The sequence below is a fragment of the Schistocerca nitens genome, chromosome 4 (assembly GCF_023898315.1).
Source record: "Schistocerca nitens isolate TAMUIC-IGC-003100 chromosome 4, iqSchNite1.1, whole genome shotgun sequence".
In the NCBI taxonomy this organism is placed as follows: Eukaryota; Metazoa; Arthropoda; class Insecta; order Orthoptera; family Acrididae; genus Schistocerca; species Schistocerca nitens.
Window position 1 is genome coordinate 385,462,211 of NC_064617.1, and position 24,320 is coordinate 385,486,530.

The window sequence follows — 24,320 nt, forward strand, 5'->3', positions numbered from 1 at the left end:
TCAGGGTTTTGAAATTCTTCAAAATTTTCCTCTCAATTTTTGCCATGCTGCTGCACCAACTACTTTTGACCCAGCTCTTCAGATAGTTTTGCAATAAGTGTGCCATGGGTGGCTCTGTAGTTCAAACTAAATTCTTCCTGAGTGGAGCATCACTATTTTTCGCATTGCCACACACAGGTGTTCTGCTGTTGCATACAAAGTATGACGATTCATGAGTTGTGATTTCTCACTCCCACCAGCACAAAGTTTTGTCCTTGTTGCACCTATGTCACGGCATGTAGTTCCCACAAAGCAACTCACGTGGTGTCATTGTACTTGGCTGTGTGTAGATGCCCAGATTGAGCAAACGACCTCTTATTATAATGTTTGTGTGGAACATTGACCAGCTCCACTAAAATGTTTTTTTGTGAGGTCACTTTCGTCTAGATAATGGCAACTCAACCACATTGATTTTGCGGGGCCATTCTGGAACACACGATGGTTGTTCCTGGTAGATTCATACGATACATTTTCTTTTATTGTTACCATGACATTGAAGGTCTTCCATGGTCCTTTTCTCAGACAACAGACTGCCATTAACGTCAGCCAATTTTCAACAGTTCTGTACCACCAACGGCATACAACATGTTACAACTGCTCCTTTTTTTCGTCCTCAGTCTATCGGTAAAGCTAAATGGTTCTTTTGAACATTCGAAAGTCATATGGAGAAACTCCGTTCCTACCATACATGGAAAAAAGCCTCATGACTTTTCTTTCCTCCTACCTCTCCTTGCCATGTGACGGGAAGTCATCGCCAGAATTATTACATGGCTGTCATCACCATTACATCTTCTGCACCAAATCCAGAATCAATTTGTTCTGCTGGGTCAGACAAAGTCTTCTTTAAACATTTTGGCAAGAAACAGAGTTGGAAGCATTGTGGCATCACAAAGGTCTTGGCGCGTTCTTTTTACATCGTTTACGGTTTTGCTGGAATGCAATGGTGTCACCAGAAACAGTTGCACTGCTCTTATGTCAGTGATTCTGTTGCAGAATTTTTACCCACAACCCAGCATGCCACTGGGGTTCGCACAGCAGACCTCTCCACGTCTCTTGGCCAGCAACCATTCAACATGATGCCAATGGATACTGACACTGTGCCACTGCTGTCATCGTCCATCCTGCAGACTAAGCTACTGTCTATGGAGATGCTGCCCGAGACAGCCATCACACTGGCCAAGAAGTTCCAATTGCTTCAACTTGATCAAAGCATCCTTGTCACTGGATGTGGGTGTTCAACCTATGCCCATTTTTTTGGCCGCAGATTGGGAGCTGCCATTGGCTGTCGTTCCCCTCTCTGTCTCCTTATCTACATCTGCATTCAGGAGTCTCCCCCACCCCACTACCCCTCCCTGCAACTGTCACATGATGCAGCACTACACCATGATGGTGTGGAGGTTTGAGCAGGGGGAGGGGGGAGGGAAAGAATGTGGTGGCATTATCTGAACAATAAGGTACCATGACAAAGATGGTCCCCACAACGAAACCACAAGAACACACAGTGATGAATGAGAGACAAGAGTACCGTATTTACTCGAATCTAAGCCGCACTCGAATCTAAGCCGCACCTGAAAAATGAGACTCGAAATCAAGGAAAAAAATTTTTCCGAATCTAAGCCGCACCTGAAGTTTGAGACTCGAAGCAGAGAGAAAAGTTTTAGGCTACACCTCCAACTCGAAACAAAGTTGGTCAATTGTAATATGAGACACAATTTAGGTCGAATAAATGACGATACAGCTACAGTAGTTTGGTTGTCGTAAGCTTAGCAGTTAAGCTTTACCAGGTAGGCATTGCTATGCGTCAGGCGCTCCGTCCGTATTTATACGGGTACCCTTCCTTTTTCACGTGCTTCGTCTGGTTTGAATTGATTGCTTATTTTTCTTTCATCTGATAAGTGCCGTTCTCTTTGTTATAGGAGTTTACGTCACTCGAAGCTGAAAATGCATTACTGTACTGTGTCACGCATTGTTCGTCGCATTCTGATAATGAGTGTTTACGGCCTGTCGCCGCTCGCGGCATGGGTTGCGTTTGTGCGCGCTACCGCCGCTTACGATTTAAAAAAAAGAAGAGAGAGGAATCGTCTCATTAGCGAAACAATGGCAAGAGACTGCTATTTTTTGTTACTTACACTGCTGCTTTCTTTGATAATGATCAACAAGAACCAAATAATAGGCTGCGTATGATGCAAGATGTTCTGAACGAGAGTTTAGTGAAAACTTTTCTCCGTTTGAAAATCTTTGCAGACGCCTCTTTAGTAATTATATTCTGCACAGAAATTAGAGTCATCTTAGATTTAAAAATCTAGTCAATTCCCGTGCTTCAATTCTGACTGTATCACTATTAGGCATAAGAATAATACGAATATAAACATGACATGATATGTATATTCTTCCGCGTTTGCTGTTGTCGCACTCTAGTTTCGTAGTTTATTGGGCAGAAAGGATTTAAATAACATAGCAGCAAATACGAAAGAATACATGGCAAAATGCTTATATTCGTATTATTCTTATGGTGAAGAGAATACTGCGTGTGATTCACAATTCATAAAAGTTCCTATTAGCAACCATCCCTTCTCACAGGTAGGAAAAAATTCAGAACGTAGAGTTGGCCATGTTGACAAACATCCCAAACGGTCTAGCCAGTCGGATTTTCGTAGTACATTAAAATGTTGCTACATTCGAAGATGAACAATACGGAATTTGTATTTACTTCGTTGGATTATGTATGAAAATGAAGTGGTCGAAACTCGGGGCGGAGAAAAAAGCTCGTCTTCCACCTTTTTTTAATTTTTTTTTACTGACGCAGAGGTTTTGCCTCCAGTATTTATCTGCATGCCTGTGTAGCGCTACATATATTCGACGGCAGAAGTTAGTTGTGGCGGCACCTACCAACATTTTTCAGAACTTCCGCTTACTTTGCACTCGATTCTAAGCCGCAGGCAGTTTTTTTGGTTACAAAAACCGGAAAAAAGGTGCGGCTTGGATTCGAGTAAATACGGTATAGACACGACCTCAAAAGTTTTCATACACTGCTGCTGCTGCTGCTGCTGCTGCTGCTGCAGACCTACTTGCATCAGAGTGGAGTGCATCTTAGTCTACTCTGCAATCATTGTGCGAAGACAACATCATTGTCTCACTGCAGAGCCAGCAGCATGAGAGTTTTATTAGACAGAACTATGTAGCAAAGTTTGTACCTTGAGTGAAGACACCATTATTCTGTACTGTATAAAGTGACAAGTTAGTGTTCTGTGAGAAGAACAAATATACATAAACTGTTTTGTGGACATGAGTTGTTTCAAAGTTAAATATTTCATCTTGTTCAGGTTATAATAATGTGAGCTAACATTTTGTATGTGTTGTTGTATAAACTATGCCTCCTCCAGAAGTTAATCCAAGAACCCACCACTGTGCTAATGAGTGTTTTTTCCATCTGGCACAATAATAAAGTAAATAAAAGGCAACATATATTACTACAAAACTCTGAGTTACCAATAAATATCAGAATTCACATTAATATTACTTAATTTCTGATTAGTGATGTATGATACATTATCCAGAATTAGCTAAACACTGAGAAAAGCTCATCCTTTAAATGCATAAATAGCATATGTGACTCATGGCAACTGTTAAAGATATACTAGATAAAAGTACTTACTCTTTTTCTTAGGATGGGCAGCCATGGGCCTCTCTGTACCTTCATCTTCTGAAATGAACAAATAATTCCTTTATGCATAAAAGAAAGGACAATAAGTTCTCTAGGCACGTATATGAAACAAGCATTCTGAATGAAAGCTTGAGTTATATTGACAATAAATAAACTCTCTTGTATTTTCCATTTTCTACCTAATATATTGCAAAAAATTATACAATACATCAAAGAAAGAATATGAATTTACAGATGCTGTCTCATTCTACCAAATCTCTCCCTCCCCCATGCTTTGAATAAAATACAACACAGATGAGCTTACTGAAGACTGTATAAGAAGGGTGACAAACAGTATGTACAGCGAAAGAATCACCATCACTGTCATTACAAACATTACAAAGTCCATTTACAATACAAGAAGACACATTTAGACTTGAGCTTCTTAGGGGGCTTATCTAAATTTAGGTCACTTGACATGGAAAGACCCATTAAGTAATGACCAGAGTTATGTGGCAGGAATAAATCAAACCATTTTAAACAACACAAAAATTTAAAGCAATAAAATGCAGGCATAAGAGCAGTGTGGACGAGACACACTAACAAGGGGAGGCCGCCAATTGTGAAATTCAGATTCGATTCATACTGCGCATAATAAAAGCTCATGCCCAGAGGTGTAATGTGGCAAAGCAAAAAGATACACTTCTCAGCCGTTGTCGAGAAAATCGACAGTTAGAAGAAACCGTTGTGGTGAAATACACTCTACGATTAATAATGTTCTACAGCGTCGTGGCGCAGCGGTAAGCACTCGGGTTCGTAATCCGTAGGTCGCCGGATCGAATCTCGCGTTATGCAACATTTTTTTAGAGGGAAACTTCCACGTGGGAAAAAATATATCTAAAAACAAAGATGATGTGACTTACCAAACGAAAGCGCTGGCACGTCGATAGACACACAAACAAACACAAACATACACACAAAATTCTAGCTTTCGCAACCAACGGTTGCCTCGTCAGGAAAGAGGGAAGGAGAGGGAAAGATGAAAGGATTTGGGTTTTAAGGGGGAGGGTAAGGAGTCATTCCAATCCCGGGAGCGGAAAGACTTACCTTAGGGGGAAAAAAGGACGGGTATACACTCGCGCGCGCGCGCACGCGCGCACACACACACACACACACACACACACACACACACACACACACACACACAGAGGCAAAGAGGTTGGGCAGAGATGTCAGTCGAGGTGGAAGTGCAGAGGCAAAGATGTTGTTGAATGACAGGTGAGGTATGTGTGGCGGCAACTTGAAATTAGCGGAGATTGAGGCCTGGTGGATAACGGGAAGAGAGGATATATTGAAGAGCAAGTTCCCATCTCCGGAGTTCAGATAGGTTGGTGTTAGTGGGAAGTATCCAGATAATCCGGACGGTGTAACACTCTGCCAAGATGTGCTGGACGTGCACCAAGGCATGCTTAGCCACAGGGTGATCCTCATTACCAACAAACACTGTCTGCCTGTGTCCATTCATGCGAATGGACAGTTTGTTGCTGGTCATTCCCACATAGAATGCGTCACAGTGTAGGCAGGTCAGTTGGTAGATCACGTGGGTGCTTTCACACGTGGCTCTGCCTTTGATCGTGTACACCTTCCGGGTTACAGGACTGGAGTAGGTGGTGGTGGGAGGGTGCATGGGACAGGTTTTACACCGGGTGTGATTACAAGGGTAGGAACCAGAGGGTAGGGAAGGTGGTTTGGGGATTTCATAGGGATGAAGTAAGAGGTTACGAAGGTTAGGTGGACGGCGGAAAGACACTCTTGGTGGAGTGGGGAGGATTTCATGAAGGATGGATCTCATTTCAGGGCAGGATTTGAGGAAGTCATATCCCTGCTGGAGAGCCACATTCAGAGTCTGGTCCAGTCCCGGAAAGTATCCTGTCACAAGTGGGGCACTTTTGGGGTTCTTCTGTGGGGGATTCTGGGTTCGAGGGGATGAGGAAGTGGCTCTGGTTATTTGCTTCTGTACCAGGTCGGGAGGGTAGTTGCGAGATGCGAAAGCTGTTGTCAGGTTGTTGGTGTAATGCTTCAGGGATTCCGGACTGGAGCAGATTCATTTGCCACAAAGACCTAGGCTGTAGGGAAGGGACCGTTTGATGTGGAATGGGTGGCAGCTGTCATAATGCAGGTACTGTTGCTTGTTGGTGGGTTTGATGTGGACGGACGTGTGAAGCTGGCCATTGGACAGGTGGAGGTCAACGTCAAGGAAAGTGGCATGGGATTTGGAGTAGGACCAGGTGAATCTGATGGAACCAAAGGAGTTGAGGTTGGAGAGGAAATTCTGGAGTTCTTCTTCACTGTGAGTCCAGATCATGAAGATGTCATCAATAAATCTGTACCAAACTTTGGGTTGGCAGGCCTGGGTAACCAAGAAGGCTTCCTCTAAGCGATCCATGAATAGGTTGGCATACGAGGGGGCCATCCTGGTACCCATGACTGTTCCCTTTAATTGTTGGTATGTCCGGTCTTCAAAAGTGAAGAAGTTGTGGGTCAGGATGAAGCTGGCTAAGGTAATGAGGAAAGAGGTTTTAGGTAGGGTGGCAGGTGATCGGCGTGAAAGGAAGTGCTCCATCGCAGCGAGGCCCTGGACGTGCGGGATATTTGTGTATAAGGAAGTGGCATCAATGGTTACACGGATGGTTTCCAGGGGTAATGGATTGGGTAAGGATTCCAGGCGTTCGAGAAAGTGGTTGGTGTCTTTGATGAAGGATGGGAGACTGCATGTAATGGGTTGAAGGTGTTGATCTACATAGGCAGAGATACGTTCTGTGGGGGCTTGGTAACCAGCTACAATGGGGCGGCCGGGATGATTGGGTTTGTGAATTTTAGGAAGAAGGTAGAAGGTAGGGGTGCGGGGTGTCGGTGGGGTCAGGAGGTTGATGGAGTCAGGTGAAAGGTTTTGTAGGGGGCCTAAGGTTCTGAGGATTCCTTGAAGCTCCGCCTGGACATCAGGAATGGGATTACCTTGGCAAACTTTGTATGTGGTGTTGTCTGAAAGCTGACGCAGTCCCTCAGCCACATACTACCGACGATCAAGTACCACGGTCGTGGAACCCTTGTCCACCGGAAGAATGACGATGGACCGGTCAGCCTTCAGATCACGGATAGCCTGGGCTTCAGCAGTGGTGATGTTGGGAGTAGGATTGAGGTTTTTTAAGAAGGATTGAGAGGCAAGGCTGGAAGTCAGAAATTCCTGGAAGGTTTGGAGAGGGTGATTTTGAGGAAGAGGAGGTGGGTCCCGCTGTGACGGAGGATGGAACTGTTCCAGGCAGGGTTCAATTTGGATAGTGTCTTGGGGAGTTGGATCATTAGGGGTAGGATTAGGATCATTTTCTTCGTGGCAAAGTGATACTTCCAGCAGAGAGTACGAGTGTAGGACAGTAAATCTTTGACGAGGGCTGTTTGGTTGAATCTGGGAGTGGGGCTGAAGGTGAGGCCTTTGGATAGGACAGAGGTTTCGGATTGGGAGAGAGGTTTGGAGGAAAGGTTAACTACTGAATTAGGGTGTTGTGGTACCAGATTGTGTTGATTGGAATTTTGAGGTTTTGGAGGGAGTGGAGCTGGAAGTGGGAGATTGAGTAGACGGGAGAGACTGGGTTTGTGTGCAATGAGAGGAGGTTGAGGTTTGCTGGAAAGGTTGTGAAGGGTGAATGAGTTGCCTTTCCGGAGGTGGGAAACCAGAAGATTGGATAGTTTTTTGAGGTGAAGGGTGGCATGCTGTTCTAATTTGCGGTTGGCCTGTAGAAGGATGCTCTGAACAGCCGGTGTGGATGTGGGAGAGGAAAGATTGAGGACTTTTATTAGGGATAGGAGTTGACGGGTGTGTTCATTGGCTGAGTTGATGTGTAGGTGAAGGATTAGGTGGGTGAGGGCAATGGATTGTTCAGTTTGGAACTGGTATAGGGACTGATGGAAAGAAGGGTTGCAGCCAGAGATGGGAACTTTAAGTGTGAGGCCTTTGGGGGTAATGCCAAATGTCAGACAAGCCTGAGAAAATAAAATATGCGAGCGTAATCTGGCTAGGGTGAAGGCATGTTTGCGGAGGGAATGTAAATAAAACTTAATGGGGTCGTTGTGGGCGTGTTGTGAGGGTGACATGGTATTAGAAGGTGGAAAGTGTAACATGAGGTTGAAATGAAAATGAAAATAACTGGAGAAAGTAACTGGAGATCTGTTGTGAAAAAAGGCGAGAAAGTGTTGTTTAAGCTGGGCTATGTTGATCCTGTGGTGAACTTGGGTTCGTAGACAACGATGTGCACAAAGGTTAGGTGGTTGTGTTGCCGCCAAAACACGTTAAAGGATCGAGAAATTCGGGAAAATTATGTATAAATGTATTAAAGGAGTGGTTTTGTGATGGCAGATTATGAAAATGAGGCTAACAATTGTCTGGCGAAGAAATAATGACGTTAAAACCTGTGGGAAGCGGCTAAAAATTATCAGTGATGTGCGAAAAACAGAAATGGAAATAAAGCGAAAGTTATCAGAACTAGACGAAATGGTTGTTTAATAGGTGAAAGGAACTGTTTGTGGACTAGAAACGGTGGATTTTATAGCAGCGGTAGTGTTGAAAGCGGAAAAAAAATTTTTTTGGTTATGGTTTTAGAAGTGGGTGACGTATTATTGAGTATATATAGGCGGGATAAGATTGTATAGTAGATTACGGTAAAAAGGAGAAGGTGAATACAAAGTGAAACTACAAAAAACAGAAAGAGAAAATAAGACGACAGAAAAGATTTCGAAATGCAACAGTGACAATAACAAACGTAATTGTTGGGTTCAAATTAATGATATGAATATAATAGAGGGAAACTTCCACGTGGGAAAAAATATATCTAAAAACAAAGATGATGTGACTTACCAAACGAAAGCGCTGGCACGTCGATAGACACACAAACAAACATACACACAAAATTCTAGCTTTCGCAACCAACGGTTGCCTCGTCAGGAAAGAGGGAAGGAGAGGGAAAGACGGAAGGATTTGGGTTTTAAGGGGGAGGGTAAGGAGTCATTCCAATCCCGGGAGCGGAAAGACTTACCTTAGGGGGAAAAAAAGGACGGGTATACACTCGCGCACACACACACACACACACACACACACACACACACACACACACACACACACACACACAAGCAGACATATACAGAGGCAAAGAGGTTGGGCAGAGATGTCAGTTGAGGCGGAAGTGCAGAGGCAAAGATGTTGTTGAATGACAGGTGAGGTATGAGTCGCGGCAACTTGAAATTAGCGGAGATTGAGGCCTGGTGGATAACGGGAAGAGAGGATATATTGAAGAGCAAGTTCCCATCTTCGGAGTTCGGATGGGTTGGTGTTAGTTTGTTTAACAGGGTGTACCAAAGCTCTCACGTCCGCACTGATTTTCGACGATGTTATAAGTTGCGCTAGGGACCGCATCTACCTTCTTGCAAAGTTAACAGGTAACTACGCTGTTATGCGGCGGCTCGTTTCGGCCCATTCAACATTTGTCCTTCAAGTGTAACGAGCGAGTAACAGAGTTTATGTTTCATACCTGCCATAGCAAATTTGTGTTCGTGGGGTTTCTATTCTAATTCGAAAGTTTGACTTAACGCTATACGTATTCGTTTCGGAATATCGTTTCTACATCTTCTGTTAACTATAAGTGGTTAACATTATGAAGACAATTAATAACATTTGTGAAATACAACTTTGTTTGCGGAAAACATAATGATGTTCGAAGACGCCAGTTTTTCCACGACAAACAACTTTCAACAACTTATTATATGCATAATTGTTGCAACTAATTGCCGGGAAATATATATATATGTGTGTGTGTGTGTGTGTGTGTTTATACACACATTTGAATTAAAAAAAAAAAAAAGGTTGCATGGGGCGAGATTCGATCCGCCGACCTTTGGATTACGAACCCGAGCGCTTACTGCAGCGCCACGACGCTGTAGAAAATTATTAATCGTAGAGAGTATTTCACCGCAACGGTTTCTTCTAACTGTCGATTTTCTCGACAACGGCTGAGAAGTGCATCTTGGTGCTTTGCCACATTACACCTCTGGTCATGAGCTGTTATTATGCGCAGTATGAATCGAATCTGAATTTCACAATTGGCGGCCTCCCCTTGTAAGTATAAGCTCTACAACAATCCTTGTTATCAACTTACACAGCTGCTCTAGATCCACGTAACAATGAAATTTACACCACAAACATCCAACAGCACATCCAATAACCAGTAAAACATCAAAATGCCATCCTGTCTACAAATGCAACAAGGTACCCTAATAGAAGGCTACAGTTCATCGATGAGTAAACGATACAGAACTTCAAGAATAAGTTGAACATAAAACCATGCATAAAATCTGATGCATGCTTTTTTAATGAAGTGATGACAAAACGCAGATGAGCTGATATTGCACTGGTTTCTGGAAAAAGGTGGCTGCCTTCTTAACCACAGCTGGACACCTGAGGCATGTATCATTATAATGTGGGCGCAATTGTGCATCATTTGTAGGATAAATCACACAAGCCATTTTACCAACCTGCTGTCTGACAATGTGTTATCATCAGGCAAGGATACTAAAAATTAGTCACACACTGAAATCACCTGCACCAAAATCAAGCAAGCCTTCTCGTTAAAATGTTGCCATATTTTACAAGGCAGGACTTTTATCCATATGGAAAGTTGAATAGGATATCTAAATACCGAGGAAATCAATTTAATGAGTTTAAGTGTTATTCTATCCCTCCAGATATTTTCCTACTGACATATGTTCTCCCCCTTTCCCCCTCCCCCAATAGAGAAAAGACAAGGTAACTGAATGCATGGGAATTTCACAGTAGACACCTTTACTTCCCTTTTTGATTATTGTGTCAGGTTCCATATTTCCCTCGATTCAGATAAGTCCTGGTGCTCATCAACAACATTATTGTCGCTTATCCACCATACGAGAAGAAAAATGTCTGGCAATATGGTTGGCTACTTGGAACTCTCAAGGGAGTGGATTTTCATAAAGCACAGAAAAAACTTGGCATCAGAAGTGGATGTATCATGATCGCCCAATTGGAACTCACAAATGAAATTACAGAACAGAGCAACAAGTATGGATTGCCTCTTTGTATAGAATTGACAGATTTTGAAAAACCACTGGCTCAGTTTCAACAAAATCTACTCTAACAGCTCTTAAGAAGCAATGCACCGATTCAAACTATTAGAATACTGAAGAATATATATGTCAGAGCTACAGTTTCCAATAGACTTAATCATCAGAATGATGGAAGACTTAGTCATCAATATGATGGAAAATTCAAAATTGAAAGAGGAGATTGGCAAGCAGATTACATATCAACAAAAATTCCGCAGCAGTCCTAGAGGTTGTTCCCAGATTCTTAAACTGGGTAAACAAAGAAGGAAGATGTATTAAGGAACATATCTAATCAACACTTGTTTTCCTGATGACATGTTTGTTTCTTAAGTAGATAAACTTGACAATGAATGGAAGAGCATAAAAAGCAAATCTGGAAGTAAGCTCAAAAATCAATTAACATAAGACTAAAATAATGTGTAACCAACACACTTAAAAGCAAATAGTGTGAATGTCAAAAGAAGTCAGAGAACTGTCTGAAGAATTTCTGTATTTATGACAACTGATGATAGTGACATGGAAAGAAAAAGAATTAAACGGAATTCTAAAAATGGTTTGGACTGTTTTTGATAAACTAAATCAGATTGAAAAATTAAGTTTCTAATATGCTTGAAAAGGAAAGTTAAACATCTGTGTGTATTAGCAGTTTTGACTTGTGGCATAAAGACATGGGCTTTCTTTATAAACAGCCACTGAACAACTGAGGGTTGAAAAGAGAGCAATGGAGAGATGAGTGTCAGGGATAATTACTAGAGAGAGGCAAACAAACAAATGGGTCATGAAACAGACTGAATTGGAAGGTGTAATTAAGACTGCTATGATAGTGAAATGTAGGTCATAGGGCATGCAGTAGGACAAATGTGAAATGTAGGTGAGAGGGAATGCAGTAGGACAAATGGATAGCATGTGGACCTAGGCTATTGTCTCACGAATTCCAAGGGATAAGGAAAGACTGGAATAAAACCCTAATGGAAGATGGTTTTGGATATGGGGCACTCAACAACATGGTCTCAGCACCACTACAGTCAGCTGTACCCACAAGCAGAGCTGTTTATACTGCATTAAAGTCCATATCTCCTCTCCAGTACTTTAGGGGGATGAGGCCCAACAGTTCACTAGCTGGATACTGCCCAAGGAGGAATCCACGTGTTAAAGGCCTATGCGCAGTGTGGAGAGAAGCACTTCCTTCCACCTTTGGGGCTGGCAAGAAGCCCACCATGTCTACGTTGTTGATTTGAGTGATTGCTGTTTGTTGTCCACTATCTCCAATCATTCAGTCTCCCTCTGTGGCACATGGCCCTTCTGTCAGATGTGAAGATGGTGGGCAAGGGGACTGCACACTGATGTACAACAGCAACCGGAGATGCTTCTTTGGCTGCATTGTTAGCTATGTTGCTTCCCTGTATCCCGATACCTCCTTGCCTTGGTGTTGGAATCGCTGACATATGTCATGAATGACCTGAATCAACTGGTCTACCAAGTACATATGCTGGACGGCTTGTAGCACACTGAGCGAATAAGAACAGGTGAGAAATCTTTTGCTGTGATGCCTCTGAATTGCCTCCTGGGCCATCAAAATGCCATATAACTCCGCATCATAACCTGCAAATTGTTTAGAAAATCTAAACAGGAAAAACCACTAAACAACCAAGGGCATTGCCTTGATGGAATCCATCCACATAAACAACTGTGACACTGACTTAAAATTATTGAAGACTGGTAGATCAGAGGTAGCCTACCACACAAAACCCAGGAGAAGAAAGCCGTAAGGGCTACCAATGTGAGTGAAGCTGAGACAAGTGAGAAAAAGAAGAAAGGGAGAAAGAAGAAGAAAAGCATGCAAGGTGTCCCATCTAGGGAGCAGCTGGAAGCCCTTGAAAGCAGAGTGTAATGAGGGGACATATGTACCCCTGCCCCCGCCACTTACCAGAGGTACTCTACTCCGAGACTGCATTGGAAAAACTAGCAACACAGACAGGGCAAGAGAAGCACAGAGAGACAAAAGATTAACAAACCTAACAGACCACACAAGAGGAGAGGAAGGGAGGGGGAGAAGAGTAAAAGAGCAGGTAGGGTGAGGACTAGGCTGGACCACCAAGCCCAGAGACAGTTGCAGTCTGGTCTAGGCAGAGGAGGCAACAGAGTGTTCTGCCAACCCCTCAATGGACCAAGAAGATTAAGTGGTCCTCCCTCAAAGAGGGTAGCAAAAGTCTGCTTCATGAATAAAACTTAAAACTAAGTCAGCTGTAGGGGCATCATTTCCTAACACCAGGGGTAGTGAGTTAGGGAGATTAGGAGTCTAACACAGGGAGGAGGTGGAAAAGGACAATAAAGTCCTTGCAAGAGACTGCACAGATTCATAGTCTCCTTTATCACCCATAGTTAGTTTGATGAAGTAAGAGCAAGCCATTCCATATTCTAGGCACCTACATCTGGCCAGTTTGGCCACGCTATCAGTGAGTTCATTCCCCAAGATCCCAATGTGGTCCATACAAAGGTTACCGAGTGTCCACACTGTTCAAGGGCATACAGGGAATCCTGGATAGGAATGACTGTGAGGGATGGCGAGGGTAGCACTAGTAGACAGATTGCAGAAAGGACCCACCAGTGCACGAACAGATATGTTCAAGAGCCCGAGAGATGGCTATCAACTCTGTAATGGAAACACTACAGCCATCTGTAACGAGTATAAGCAAAGCCTACATGACCAGCAACCATCGAGCCAACAGTTAAGACTAATACTGAATCCTGGGATGCACCAAGGTTGGAGCAAAATTGGCGGCGGAGGGCCTTGGGATGAACCAAGTCTTTCGGACTTTGTGATAGGTCAACACAAAGCTGTGCCCAAGGGACGCACATGGAGGTGTATGGGAGTGTGTCCGAGGAGAGGTGGAAGAGTAACAACTGAAGTGCAGACAGGAGAGACCGGATGTGGATTGCGATTGTAATCCCTGATAGAGTCCGTCATATGGGAGATGGGTTACTGTCTTTGAAAAGAAGATATGGTAGTTCAGATGCTTAGGAGAGCTGCGAACGTGGGTAGCATAACCGACAAGCTGCTGTTGGCACCTGATCCACAGAGGAGGGACCTCAGCCTCCACAAGTAAGTTATTCACAGGGATAGTCTGAAGGGCTCCTGTCACAATGGAAACCTCGCAGTGGTGTATTGGATCCAGTTTCTGCAATGCTGAGGGTGATGCCAAAAATTGAGGTGGGATGGTGTCAGGACTTTGTAAAGCTTCAAAAGAGTAGTGCAATCTGCATCCCAGCTGATGTTACTCAGGCAGCAAAATGTATTATGGTGCGGCCAGAACTTTCACTTAAGCTGGCGAAGATGGGGAATCCATGTTGACCGAGAATCGAAGAGCAATCCTAAAAAGTGATAAGCCTCCACCACATAAGGGAAAGTTATGGTTGAATGTGTGAGTGGTACGACAGTGACAGAAGTGCATGACGTGAGTCTTTGTGGCGAAAAATCGAAAGCTATGGGCGAGGGCGCAGTCCAGCGCCTTTTGTATGGTGCCTTGCAGTCGACGTTCAGCGACACCCACACTATAGGAGCAATAGTAGATGCAAAAGTCATCAGCATACAAGGAGGGTGATATTGGGGACACCATAGTTACTACTAGACCATTGATGGCTACCAGAAAGAGAGGGACACTCAATACAGAGCCCTGCAGGACTCCATTCTCTTGGCTATGGGAGTAACTGTGGGAAGCACCAACACAAACCTGGAATGTAGAGTGCGACAGGAAGTTATGAAAATCAGTGGCGGACACCGGAGACCCTATTTCTGTTAGGTAACAAGGATGTGGTGTCATAAGCCTTTTGCATGTCAAAGACAGCCATAAGGTGTTGACATCAGGCAAAAGCTGTTCGGATGGCAGACTCGAAGTAAACCTGATTATCAGTACTGCAAAGACGTTGGCGAAAACCACCCTCAAGGAGGCAACATAGTTGCCAGCTCACCATGCATTCAAGCAACATACAGAGAACATTGGTGAGACCTACTGGGTGATAACTGTGCATCTCTAGTGGGTACCTACCAACTTTTAGTACTGGGACAATGCTGCTTTCTTGTCATTGCGATGGGAACTGACCCTCGCTCCAGAGGCATTTAAGAACGGCTAAGATATGACTCTTGACAGTCCACTGGTAGGTGCTTGAACATTTGGCTATGGATGCAGTCTGGCACTGGGGCTGTATCAGGGCAGTGGACTAGGACACTGACGAATTTCCACTCGCTGATGGAGCATTATATGGCTCCAGGTGGCATTTAGTAAGAGGTAGACATCCAGGGGAGTGACACTGAGGGAGGGACAGAAATACCAGGAAATAGTCACTACCACACAGGTCATCATGGACCATTCAGTGGATGGATGAAAGATGACAAGGGCTGCAAATTGAAAGGTCAATGGTCGAGAAGGTCCATGTGCCACACTAAAGTGTGTAGGGGTACCAGTACTCAAGAATCAAAAGTCAAGTTGTGCCAGTAAATTTTTGAGGTCTTTACCAATGTCAATGGCCATGGTTCCACCCCTCAAAAAGTTCTGGGCGTTGAAATCGCCCAAGATTAGGAAAGGTGGGGGAGCTGAGAAATCAATGCAAACAGTATGTTCTGAGACAATTCACCATTGGGAGTGAGATAAACATTGCATTTATAATACCTCGAAATGCTCTTAACTGAACAGCTGCAGCCTCCAAAGGTGTATTAAGAAGTATGAATCTGCTACATAGAGAGTCTAGAACATATGTGCAAACTCTATCCAACACCCTGTCATAGGCAGCAAGATTCTTATAATATCCCCAGTATCCACGAAGGGCTGGGGTCTGCATAGCTGAAAACCGGGTCTCCCGACGGGCAATACAGAAGGCAGGTGAAATGCTTAAAAGATGTCGTACCTCAGGCAGGTGATGGAAAAATCCACTACAATTCCATTGGAGAGTAAAGTTGTTGATGTACAGTGAGGCCACGAAGGGACCAAGGGGGCAGGTTATGCCTTAGGTCACCTGCTGTCACTGGTTGAGGTATTATGGCAACAATATACATAGGCTCCAGGTTCCATTGCTTGGTGCGAACTGGGGCCTCAGGGGCTGCTGTAATCTCTACCTCAGCCACAGGAGTGGATCAGGAGGGATCTGGTAATGTCAGGGGGTCAATGGAATGCCCTTCTTGGAGGACATTTTCTTCTCTTTCCTCTTCTTAGAGGATTTTGATGATTGCCACGGCTTCTCTGAATCAGTTTCAGGTAAATATGATGATCGCAAAGCCCTGCAACTAGCAGTCTGTGGCTCCTTCAGCCACTGGCTGGTGTCCAGTTGTAGACTAGGGAAACCTTGGAAGAAAGTGTCCCAAGCGATCCCTTCCTGGCAAGAGAAGCCAAAGGAAGGTGATTTGTCTCTGGCTGGGAGGTGAGGACCAATGTCCCTGGTGGCCGGAAAGCCATGATCCCAAAGTAGATGTGGGTGAAGCAGCAAGAGGGGACATCACAACCATCATGGAGGCAGGCATGACTGAGTAGCCCTCAGAACCCACTGAAGGAGGTGTAATGGGCAGGAGTACCGTCACCGAAGGGGGCGACATCATCGTAGCTGCAGCATACGACACTGTTTGACATGCTGGGTGCAACTGCTCATACTTCTTCTTGGCCTCTCGGTAACTGAGTCTTGTATTCTGGTTTTTTTTTTTTCTCTCTCTGGGAAACCAAGCAATCTAGTGGGCAGACAGAATGGTGCTTTCCACAGTTGACACAGATGCGCAGGGAGCACTCACATGCAGCACTTGTCCACAATCTATATAGATGGGGCTTTGCAACGGAAGACATGTGGCTAAATTTCAAGCACTTGAAGCACCACATAGGGGAGGGAACATATGGTTTCACACCACATTGGTATACCATCACTTTGACCTTCTCAGGCAATAAATCACCCTCAAAGGCAGGATGAAGGCACTGGTAGCAACCACACTGTCTTTTGGCCCCCTACATATACCATGGAAAATGTGTACAATCCCTTCACTCCAAGTTGCCTAGTAGCTCATCATCAGATTTTAATTGCAGATCTCTGTGGAAAATGAGCCTCTGAATTAAATTTAGTCTCTTGTGGGGAGTGACAGTCACTGGTATGTCACCCAGCTTGTTACAAGCGATCAGTGCCCGTGTCTGGGCAGGGGATACCATTTTGATCAAACTTGATCCACTTTTCATTTTATAGATGGCTGCCACTTTCCCAGACTTGTCTTCTAAGTTCTCCATTTATGGCCGAGACGGAATCACCACCTGTCCTTGTACTAACCAAGTACTGCAGAGAGTATTGCTCTGCTTGCTGCTTAGCTGTATGTTCCTCCCACAGCGTAGCAGGGAGGGAACATTTTATGGTCATATCTCTCTCCTTTGAAAGAGGACTGTCCTATCATAGAGACTGCTGGGGCTGTAAGGTCACCAGCAGGAGATAACTTGATCCGCTTCATTTGCAGCTGATCTGCCATGGTGCCAACCACTCCAAATGGAGGCTCTCCCCATGAGTGCCACCCAGCCTCAGCAACGGCTACCTGGCAAATAATCTGTTGCCCGAAGTCCCTGTGCCCCAGTCAAGGCGGGCACATACTCCTTGGCATAAATGGGGAGGTTTTAGCTCAAGCACCAACAATGCAATCACTGTGTGGTCAGGCAGCTACCATTGTGCAGGTACTTGACAACCCCCCCCCCCCCCCTCCCAATGGGATCACTACTGTGCTGGGTTCAGGGTGTATTACCGTATTAAAGGGAAGGGTGCACAGATGGAAAGGCACAAAGATGGAGCAAACACCACAGTGGGTGACCTTCCCTGGATGATTTTTGGTGAATTTTAAAAAAATTGGTGTCATGCCAAACCTAACAAAGGGGGACCATGTGTTGTAGAATGCACAAGAAGTGGAAACTCTAAGCCTCATCATAAACCAAGTCCAAGCAGGGTCAGCATCAAGAAAACCATTCAATGGAGAGGCAGAGAGGGAAAGCATTAGTAGAAGTATCAGAACGCAGCATGCAAAGGAAGTAATGCTCCAAAGGTTGGGGCCCTGTGGTAGCTAACCAAGTACTCACAAAACACTTGTGAGCCACAGGGTTACAAGTTTTTTCATAGTGTATCACAAAACAGTTGTGAGCTGCTGGGGAGGGGGGTTAAGTTTTCTCATAGTGTGTCAGGCTTAAAACCACTTTGGGTCTCTGAAGTCATCACAGTGGAAATTTGTTGAGCTGGTAACCTTTATGTTCCGAGGAACCAAATGTTACATCCTCGCTGCTAATGATTAGTGAGTGGAAAGTGACCAAAGGATCTGTCACTGTAGGAATCTGGAAAGGCAAGCAAAATATTAGTTGACACAAGTGCACTTTACATAAATATATTGCATTCAACTTGTGGATGAAGAAATGCTACACTGTTGACAACTTGTGGCAGCCATGGCTAAATATAATCAGAGGTCCAACATGGTCATGTGTCTATGTACACAGAATGTTTAAAAGCAAAGCTATCTACCAACAACTTGGTTTAATGCCTGGCACCAACTAACTAGCAGACTAGTGCCCAGATGCCTGCCACCAACAACACCATCCTGGTGGTCTTCATTGGTAGGCCACTTGGACGTTCTTCATTGGTGGTGATGTTCAAAGTGCCATACGTGGTGCCCGCAGAAATCTTCGAGGCACTGGCTCCGATCCAACAATGGAAATTCCAGGTTGTAATATCAACAATACAAGGGAAAGATAGATTGCTACTTACTGTCAAGATGTTGCATTGAGTTGCAGACAAGCACAATGAAAAGACAGTTACAGATTTAGCTTTCAGCCAAAGCCTTCTTCAGAAAAGGAAATGTACACACATTCATTCACACAAGCAAGCACATCTCACTCACACATGCCTGCCACATCCATCAGCTTGGACCGGAATGCCAGGTCCATGAGACAGTCAATAGTATGTATCCCCAATGGCTTGGTCACATGAAGCCAACTTCCGAACAGCTTCTCAAAGCTGGGGTGGAGCACCACAAAAAAATATCACAAAGATTGTAACAGTCTGTCAAACCAGGAGGTGGTGATGAATGCTGAGTGGTGGTTCACCATCCTCTGTATATAAATTCTGAATTGAACTGGTCCAAAAGACTCCATTTGATATGTGAATGGCTTCATGCTGGACAGCATCTAACATCTTGAGATATGAAATATGGGCAGATCCATAAACCATGCCACCATAATCTAACTGTGATCTAACAAATGAACTATAAAACTGCACAACGCAAGACCTGTCAGCTCCTCACACCTTTCCACTAAGGCATTCCAAAATATACAATGATTTTAAGCCCTTTGTTTGAAGGTCTTTCAGGTGCAAGAGCCAGGTTAATTTCAAGTCAAGCAGTGGGTACAAAAAGCACACCTTGTCCTTAAAATTTAAAACAGTGTCCCCAGTCCTTGGCTCCAGAGGGTGAAAACTGCGATAAACATAGTGAAAATTGACACAAATAGTATTCCTATGTGAGAACCTAAATTCCTAGTTTCCAGTCTCCTTATGGTCCGCTGAAGTTGCCTTGTCATCTCCATCACAAGATTGGAAGAAGAATAGAAGATTGCAATGTCATCCACACACAAAGAACTTTTAAGGTCTTCTTGCTGCAGAAGCGAGGCCGTTTGTAGTGGCTGCGAACAGTATGATACTGAATGCACTGCCTTGGGGGTCCACATTCTCCTGAACGAAGCCGTCAAACAGGGAATTACCAAATATAGCAAAGGCACCTCTCATCGAGAAGGGATTGAATACGAGGCAGCAGATGTCTGCATTGTCCCCATTTTTGAAGTTAGCAAAGGATTTTGTATCTCCAAGTGGTGTCGTGAACTCTTCCACGACCAAAAAACATACCAACTAAATGGCTGCAGCATAAAAAAAAGAGACTCCTGTGTTACGGTCTCCAGCAGAATTAAGTTGTCCCACAGGTAACTTTTTAGGCAGGCACAATACCTGCCTGGTTTCCAAAAGGGAATTAATACTGCTTCCTTCCAAGTGATGGGGTACTGTCCATCAAAGCAGATCTAGTTGAAACATGACAGGAGTTTGTCTTTGGCTCCAAGGCACAGATGACACAGCATGACATAAAGAATCTGATCTGGTGGAGCAGTGCCTCTAGCTGCAGACAGAAATGATTCCAGTTCCCACACTGAGAAGGGAAGATTGGTGACCACCTCAGTACAGGAGAAGTAGTGAAGCTACCGAATCTCCACAGTCCTATGGAACTTATGAAGTTTAGGAATTTTCCTGGATGTGTTCAGCTAAAGCCTGGCCCTTGTCTTTAGGTGCATCTACAATGACTCCATTTCTCAACAAGGCCATAAGGGGAGGTGTACTGCCCTTTCCTGAAATCCATTTTATTGAATACCTCGACTGCTTAATGGAAGTTATAAATTCTTTCCCAGAGTTCTTCCATTCGCATAGGAGTTGTCTCACTCTTGCTCTCAAAGGTGTGAAAGCGCGAATTTTTTTTAGAGTTGGATGGTGTCTGAATTGCCATAAAACTGCACATCTGTGTCTGATTGGCAAGTGTCGTTCTTCATTCTACCAAGGGACATGCCATTGTCTGAGGTGATTGTTAGTCTGGGGAATGGAATTGGCGGCAGCTCATTGGATCATCCAGGTGACATGGTCCACCAGCTCCTGTGGACATTCTGTTGTTTGAAGATGGCCTGCTAACAATATCACAACCAGTTTGCCTTCTGAAGCATCCATCTTTGCAGTCTGAGTCAGCAGGTGTATCCATACTGGAAAAATGTCACTGGAGTGCACATCTGTGGTCACTTCCCACTGAGCTGAGTTTACAATAGCTGGGTAGCAAGAATGAAGGTCAATGGCTGAAAATTATACTGTAGCTCTAGGACAGGCAGATACACTCTAAATGGATGGGTGCTCAATAATTCGACACTCAGAGGTAGTGGTCGCTGAGTCCCACAGTGAATTGTGTGCAATGTTGTCACTCTTGAGGAGGAATGGGCAGGGGAGTGCCACAAGAGCACAGGTCAGAGAGTGGAAGATGTAAAGAACACACAGTATTTTAATTCCACTGCAACTATTTGTATGTTCATGGTAACAGGGACACAAGAGCAATGGCATCTGTCATCGACTAAAACAGCTACCCCACTCTTAGCCCCATTTGAGGAAGGTCGCCCTTCCTGCAGGAATGGAAGCTCCTTAACTCAGATGCCATGGTGACTTTAAAATGAGCTTCTTGTAAACAGATACAAAATTGTCTCTCCTGGGCCAGGAACTACAATTCTTCCAAATGCGATTGGTATCCATTTATGTTCCACTGCAATACAGAGGTCCCTGTGGGAGTGACCGATGGTCCTTGCCCTTGGCGTTGATGATTTACTAGAGAGGTCACGGGGACCTTTAGTTGGTATCCAGCTCTCCAGTTCCTCCATGAAGATATCACTATTCCTTAGTGTAAATACACTACCACAAAGGAAGAGTGCTCACTGGTCCAATAGTTTGGCTGCCACTTTCTTCCATTTACTTTTTGTGCAATGTTTTTCCTTCCTTACAAGAGGAGTTGGCTGTATGGCTAGAGAGGATAGCTTAGTGGGCATCTGATGTGCAGTGGTATGTGTTCGAGCTTAGCTCCTCACTGAGGACTTCTGAATGGCTTCAGGATCAAATGTAGCTTTTCTCCATGTGTACTGTGACAAGAGCATGTACTTGAACTTGAATCTGTGGTCTGGGTCTGTGTGGAGGCAACATGCTTGGGAACTGGCTTTTTGAGGGCTGATGCAAAATAGGTAGCAGACATCAGAGGCTGCATAGCTTTGAAAACTTTTTTGTAGTTTCATCATAGGGTATGCATCTCAACTTTCAACTCCTCAATTTTTCTTTCCTTGTTATAAACCCTGTACTTCCAGCTCCATACTGGATGATCCCCAGAGCCGTTTATACATTTCAGGAGTAGTATACAAGAGTTGCCCAGTTCATAAACTGAGCCTCCACATTTCCACATGCAGCCCTTCCGTTACATGACATAGTGGTATGACCATACCTTTTGACATTTGAAGCTCACACTGAATGTGGACCAAACAGTAGAACCTTCAGACGGATATTATCTGCAAGAATAAGTTCAGGTAATTACAGGGTGTTGAAGGTAAGAACAAACATTGCAGTTTTTTCCCATGTGGCACTGACTCTCCTCATGTAACTCTGCACTTCCACAACAGCCAGATTTTCCATTCTTCATGTAACTCCCCAGGGTGTATCTCCATTATATCGAAGCAGCTAACCATGGTTGGTTGGTTTAAAGCAAGGGGGGGAAGGGACCAAACTGCGAGGTCATCGGTCCCTTGTTCCTGGTAAAATAGTTACACAATGGAAAGAAGAAAAGAAAGGAGATGTACAGCACAATAATAGGACAATGGAAGAACTAGAAGAATGATAGAAGGACAACCAACACTACTATGGACAAAACAGGAAAAGAAAACCACAGAAACAAGAAACTGGTAGAAGGGATAAAAACAAGATAGCAGATGACCGTGGCTGGCCGACCACAAGAATAAAAAGGAAAAGCCAGCCACTCTGCAACACATTAAAACATCCAGCCTAAAAGCATTAGAGTGGAGAACGCAAAGGGACAAAGGACATACACAAAAACTTATATAGAATGATAAAACCCACCGTCACGTATAAAACGTAAAAGTAAATTAGCCAATGAAGTGTTGTCAGATAAAATTAATGGCAACGATTCCGGTAACTGAAGAGTCCATCTCAGGGCAGCCAAACAAGGGCAGCTCACCAAGATATGGGCCACTGTCAGCCGGGCACCGCACTGACACTCAGGTGGGTCATTATAGCGCAGGAGGTAGCCATGTGTCACCCAAGTGTGGCCAATGCGGAGCTGACAGAGAACCACAGAGTCCCTGCAAGAGGCCCACATGAAGGTCTTCCACACATTCGTAGTCTCCTTAATGGTACACAGTTTGTTGTGCGTACTAAGGTTGCGCCATTCTGTCTCCCAAAGTGACAAAACTTTCCAGCTTAGTACTGAACGCAAGTCAGTTGCAGAGAAGCAGATCTCCATAAGTGGTTTCCGTGTAGCCTGTTTGGCCAGATTGTCAGCTAGTTCGTTGCCTGGGATTCCAACATGACCTGGGGTCCAGCCAAACACCATTGAACGACTGGACCATTCCAGGGAATAGATGGACTCCTGGATGGTCGCTACCAAAGGATGACGAGGGTAGCACTGGTCGATAGCTTGTAGGCTGCTCAAGGAGGCAGTACACAGAAGAAACGACTCCCCAGGGCATGAACAGATCTGCTCAAGAGCATGAGATATAGCCACCAGCTTGGCAGTGAAAACACTGGTACCATCGGGCAAGGAATGCTGTTCAATATGTCTTCCATGGACATACGCAAAGCCGATGTGAACATTAGCCATCGACTTCATGGCCTCGGTACATGTCAAGAATCGAGGGGAAGTGGCAGTGGAGAGCCGCGGGGTTAACTGAGTTCTTAGGGCCATGTGAAAGGTCCATGTGAAGCTGTGGCCTAGGTGTATACCATGGAGGTGTACATGAATGGACCTCAAGTATAGGTGGTAAAGGCAAGGAGTCCAGTTCGGAAAGAAGGGATCGGACACGAACTGCAATTGGAAGCCCTGACCTGGGCCACCAATGTGGGAGATGAACTGCCTGGGTGGGAAAAAGAGACAATAATTCGGATGCACAGGAGAATTATGTACATGTGCAACGTAACTGGCCAGCAGTTGTGCACGCCTAAACTGCAATGGAGGAACTCCAGCTTCCACCAGGATGCTGGTCACCGGGACTTGTCATAAAAGCTTCTGTTGCTAGGCAAACACCACAGTGGTGCACTGGGTCGAGTAAATGCAACGCTTAGGGCCCCACTGAACCACAAATCAGACTCCAACAGTCAAGGCGGGATTGAACAAGGGCTCTGTAGAGCTGCAGCAGTGTAGAGCTATCTGCACACCAGTTGGTGTTGCTCAGGCACCGGAGGGCATTAAGCTGCTGACAGCACTTCTGCTTAAGCTGACGAAGGTGAGAAAGCCAAGTCAATCCGGCATCTAAAATCAGACCTAAGAATTGATATGTTTCCACTACAGTGAGTCGATCACCATTAAGGTAAATTTCTGGTTCCGGATAACGATGCGACACCGACAGAAGTGCATAGCACACGACTAAGCGACACAAAACAGGAAACCATGGGCTAGAGCTCATGACTGCACCTAGTAGATGGCTCCCTGTAGGCACTGCTCAGCAACACCAGTACTGGTGGAGCAGTGTGAAACGCAGAAGTTGTCTGCATACAGAGAAGGTGAGACCGGCGGCCCTACAGCTGCCGCTAGACCATTAATGGCCACTAAAAATAGAGATACATTCAATACATAACCCTACAGGATTCCATCCTCCTGGATATGGGGGAACTATGGGAG

The 24,320-nt window shown here is 44.6% G+C and overlaps 1 protein-coding gene across 1 annotated transcript in view; it reads right to left on the reverse strand.

Annotated features, from left to right (window-relative positions):
• The window catches only part of LOC126251526 (surfeit locus protein 6 homolog), an 84,774-nt gene that overhangs the window by 39,067 nt on the left and 21,387 nt on the right, over positions 1–24,320 (reverse strand). The window contains exon 2 of the mRNA XM_049952017.1: positions 3,695–3,742. Coding sequence (XP_049807974.1) covers positions 3,695–3,742 — 48 coding nt within the window. The remainder of the gene's footprint in view (positions 1–3,694; positions 3,743–24,320) is intronic.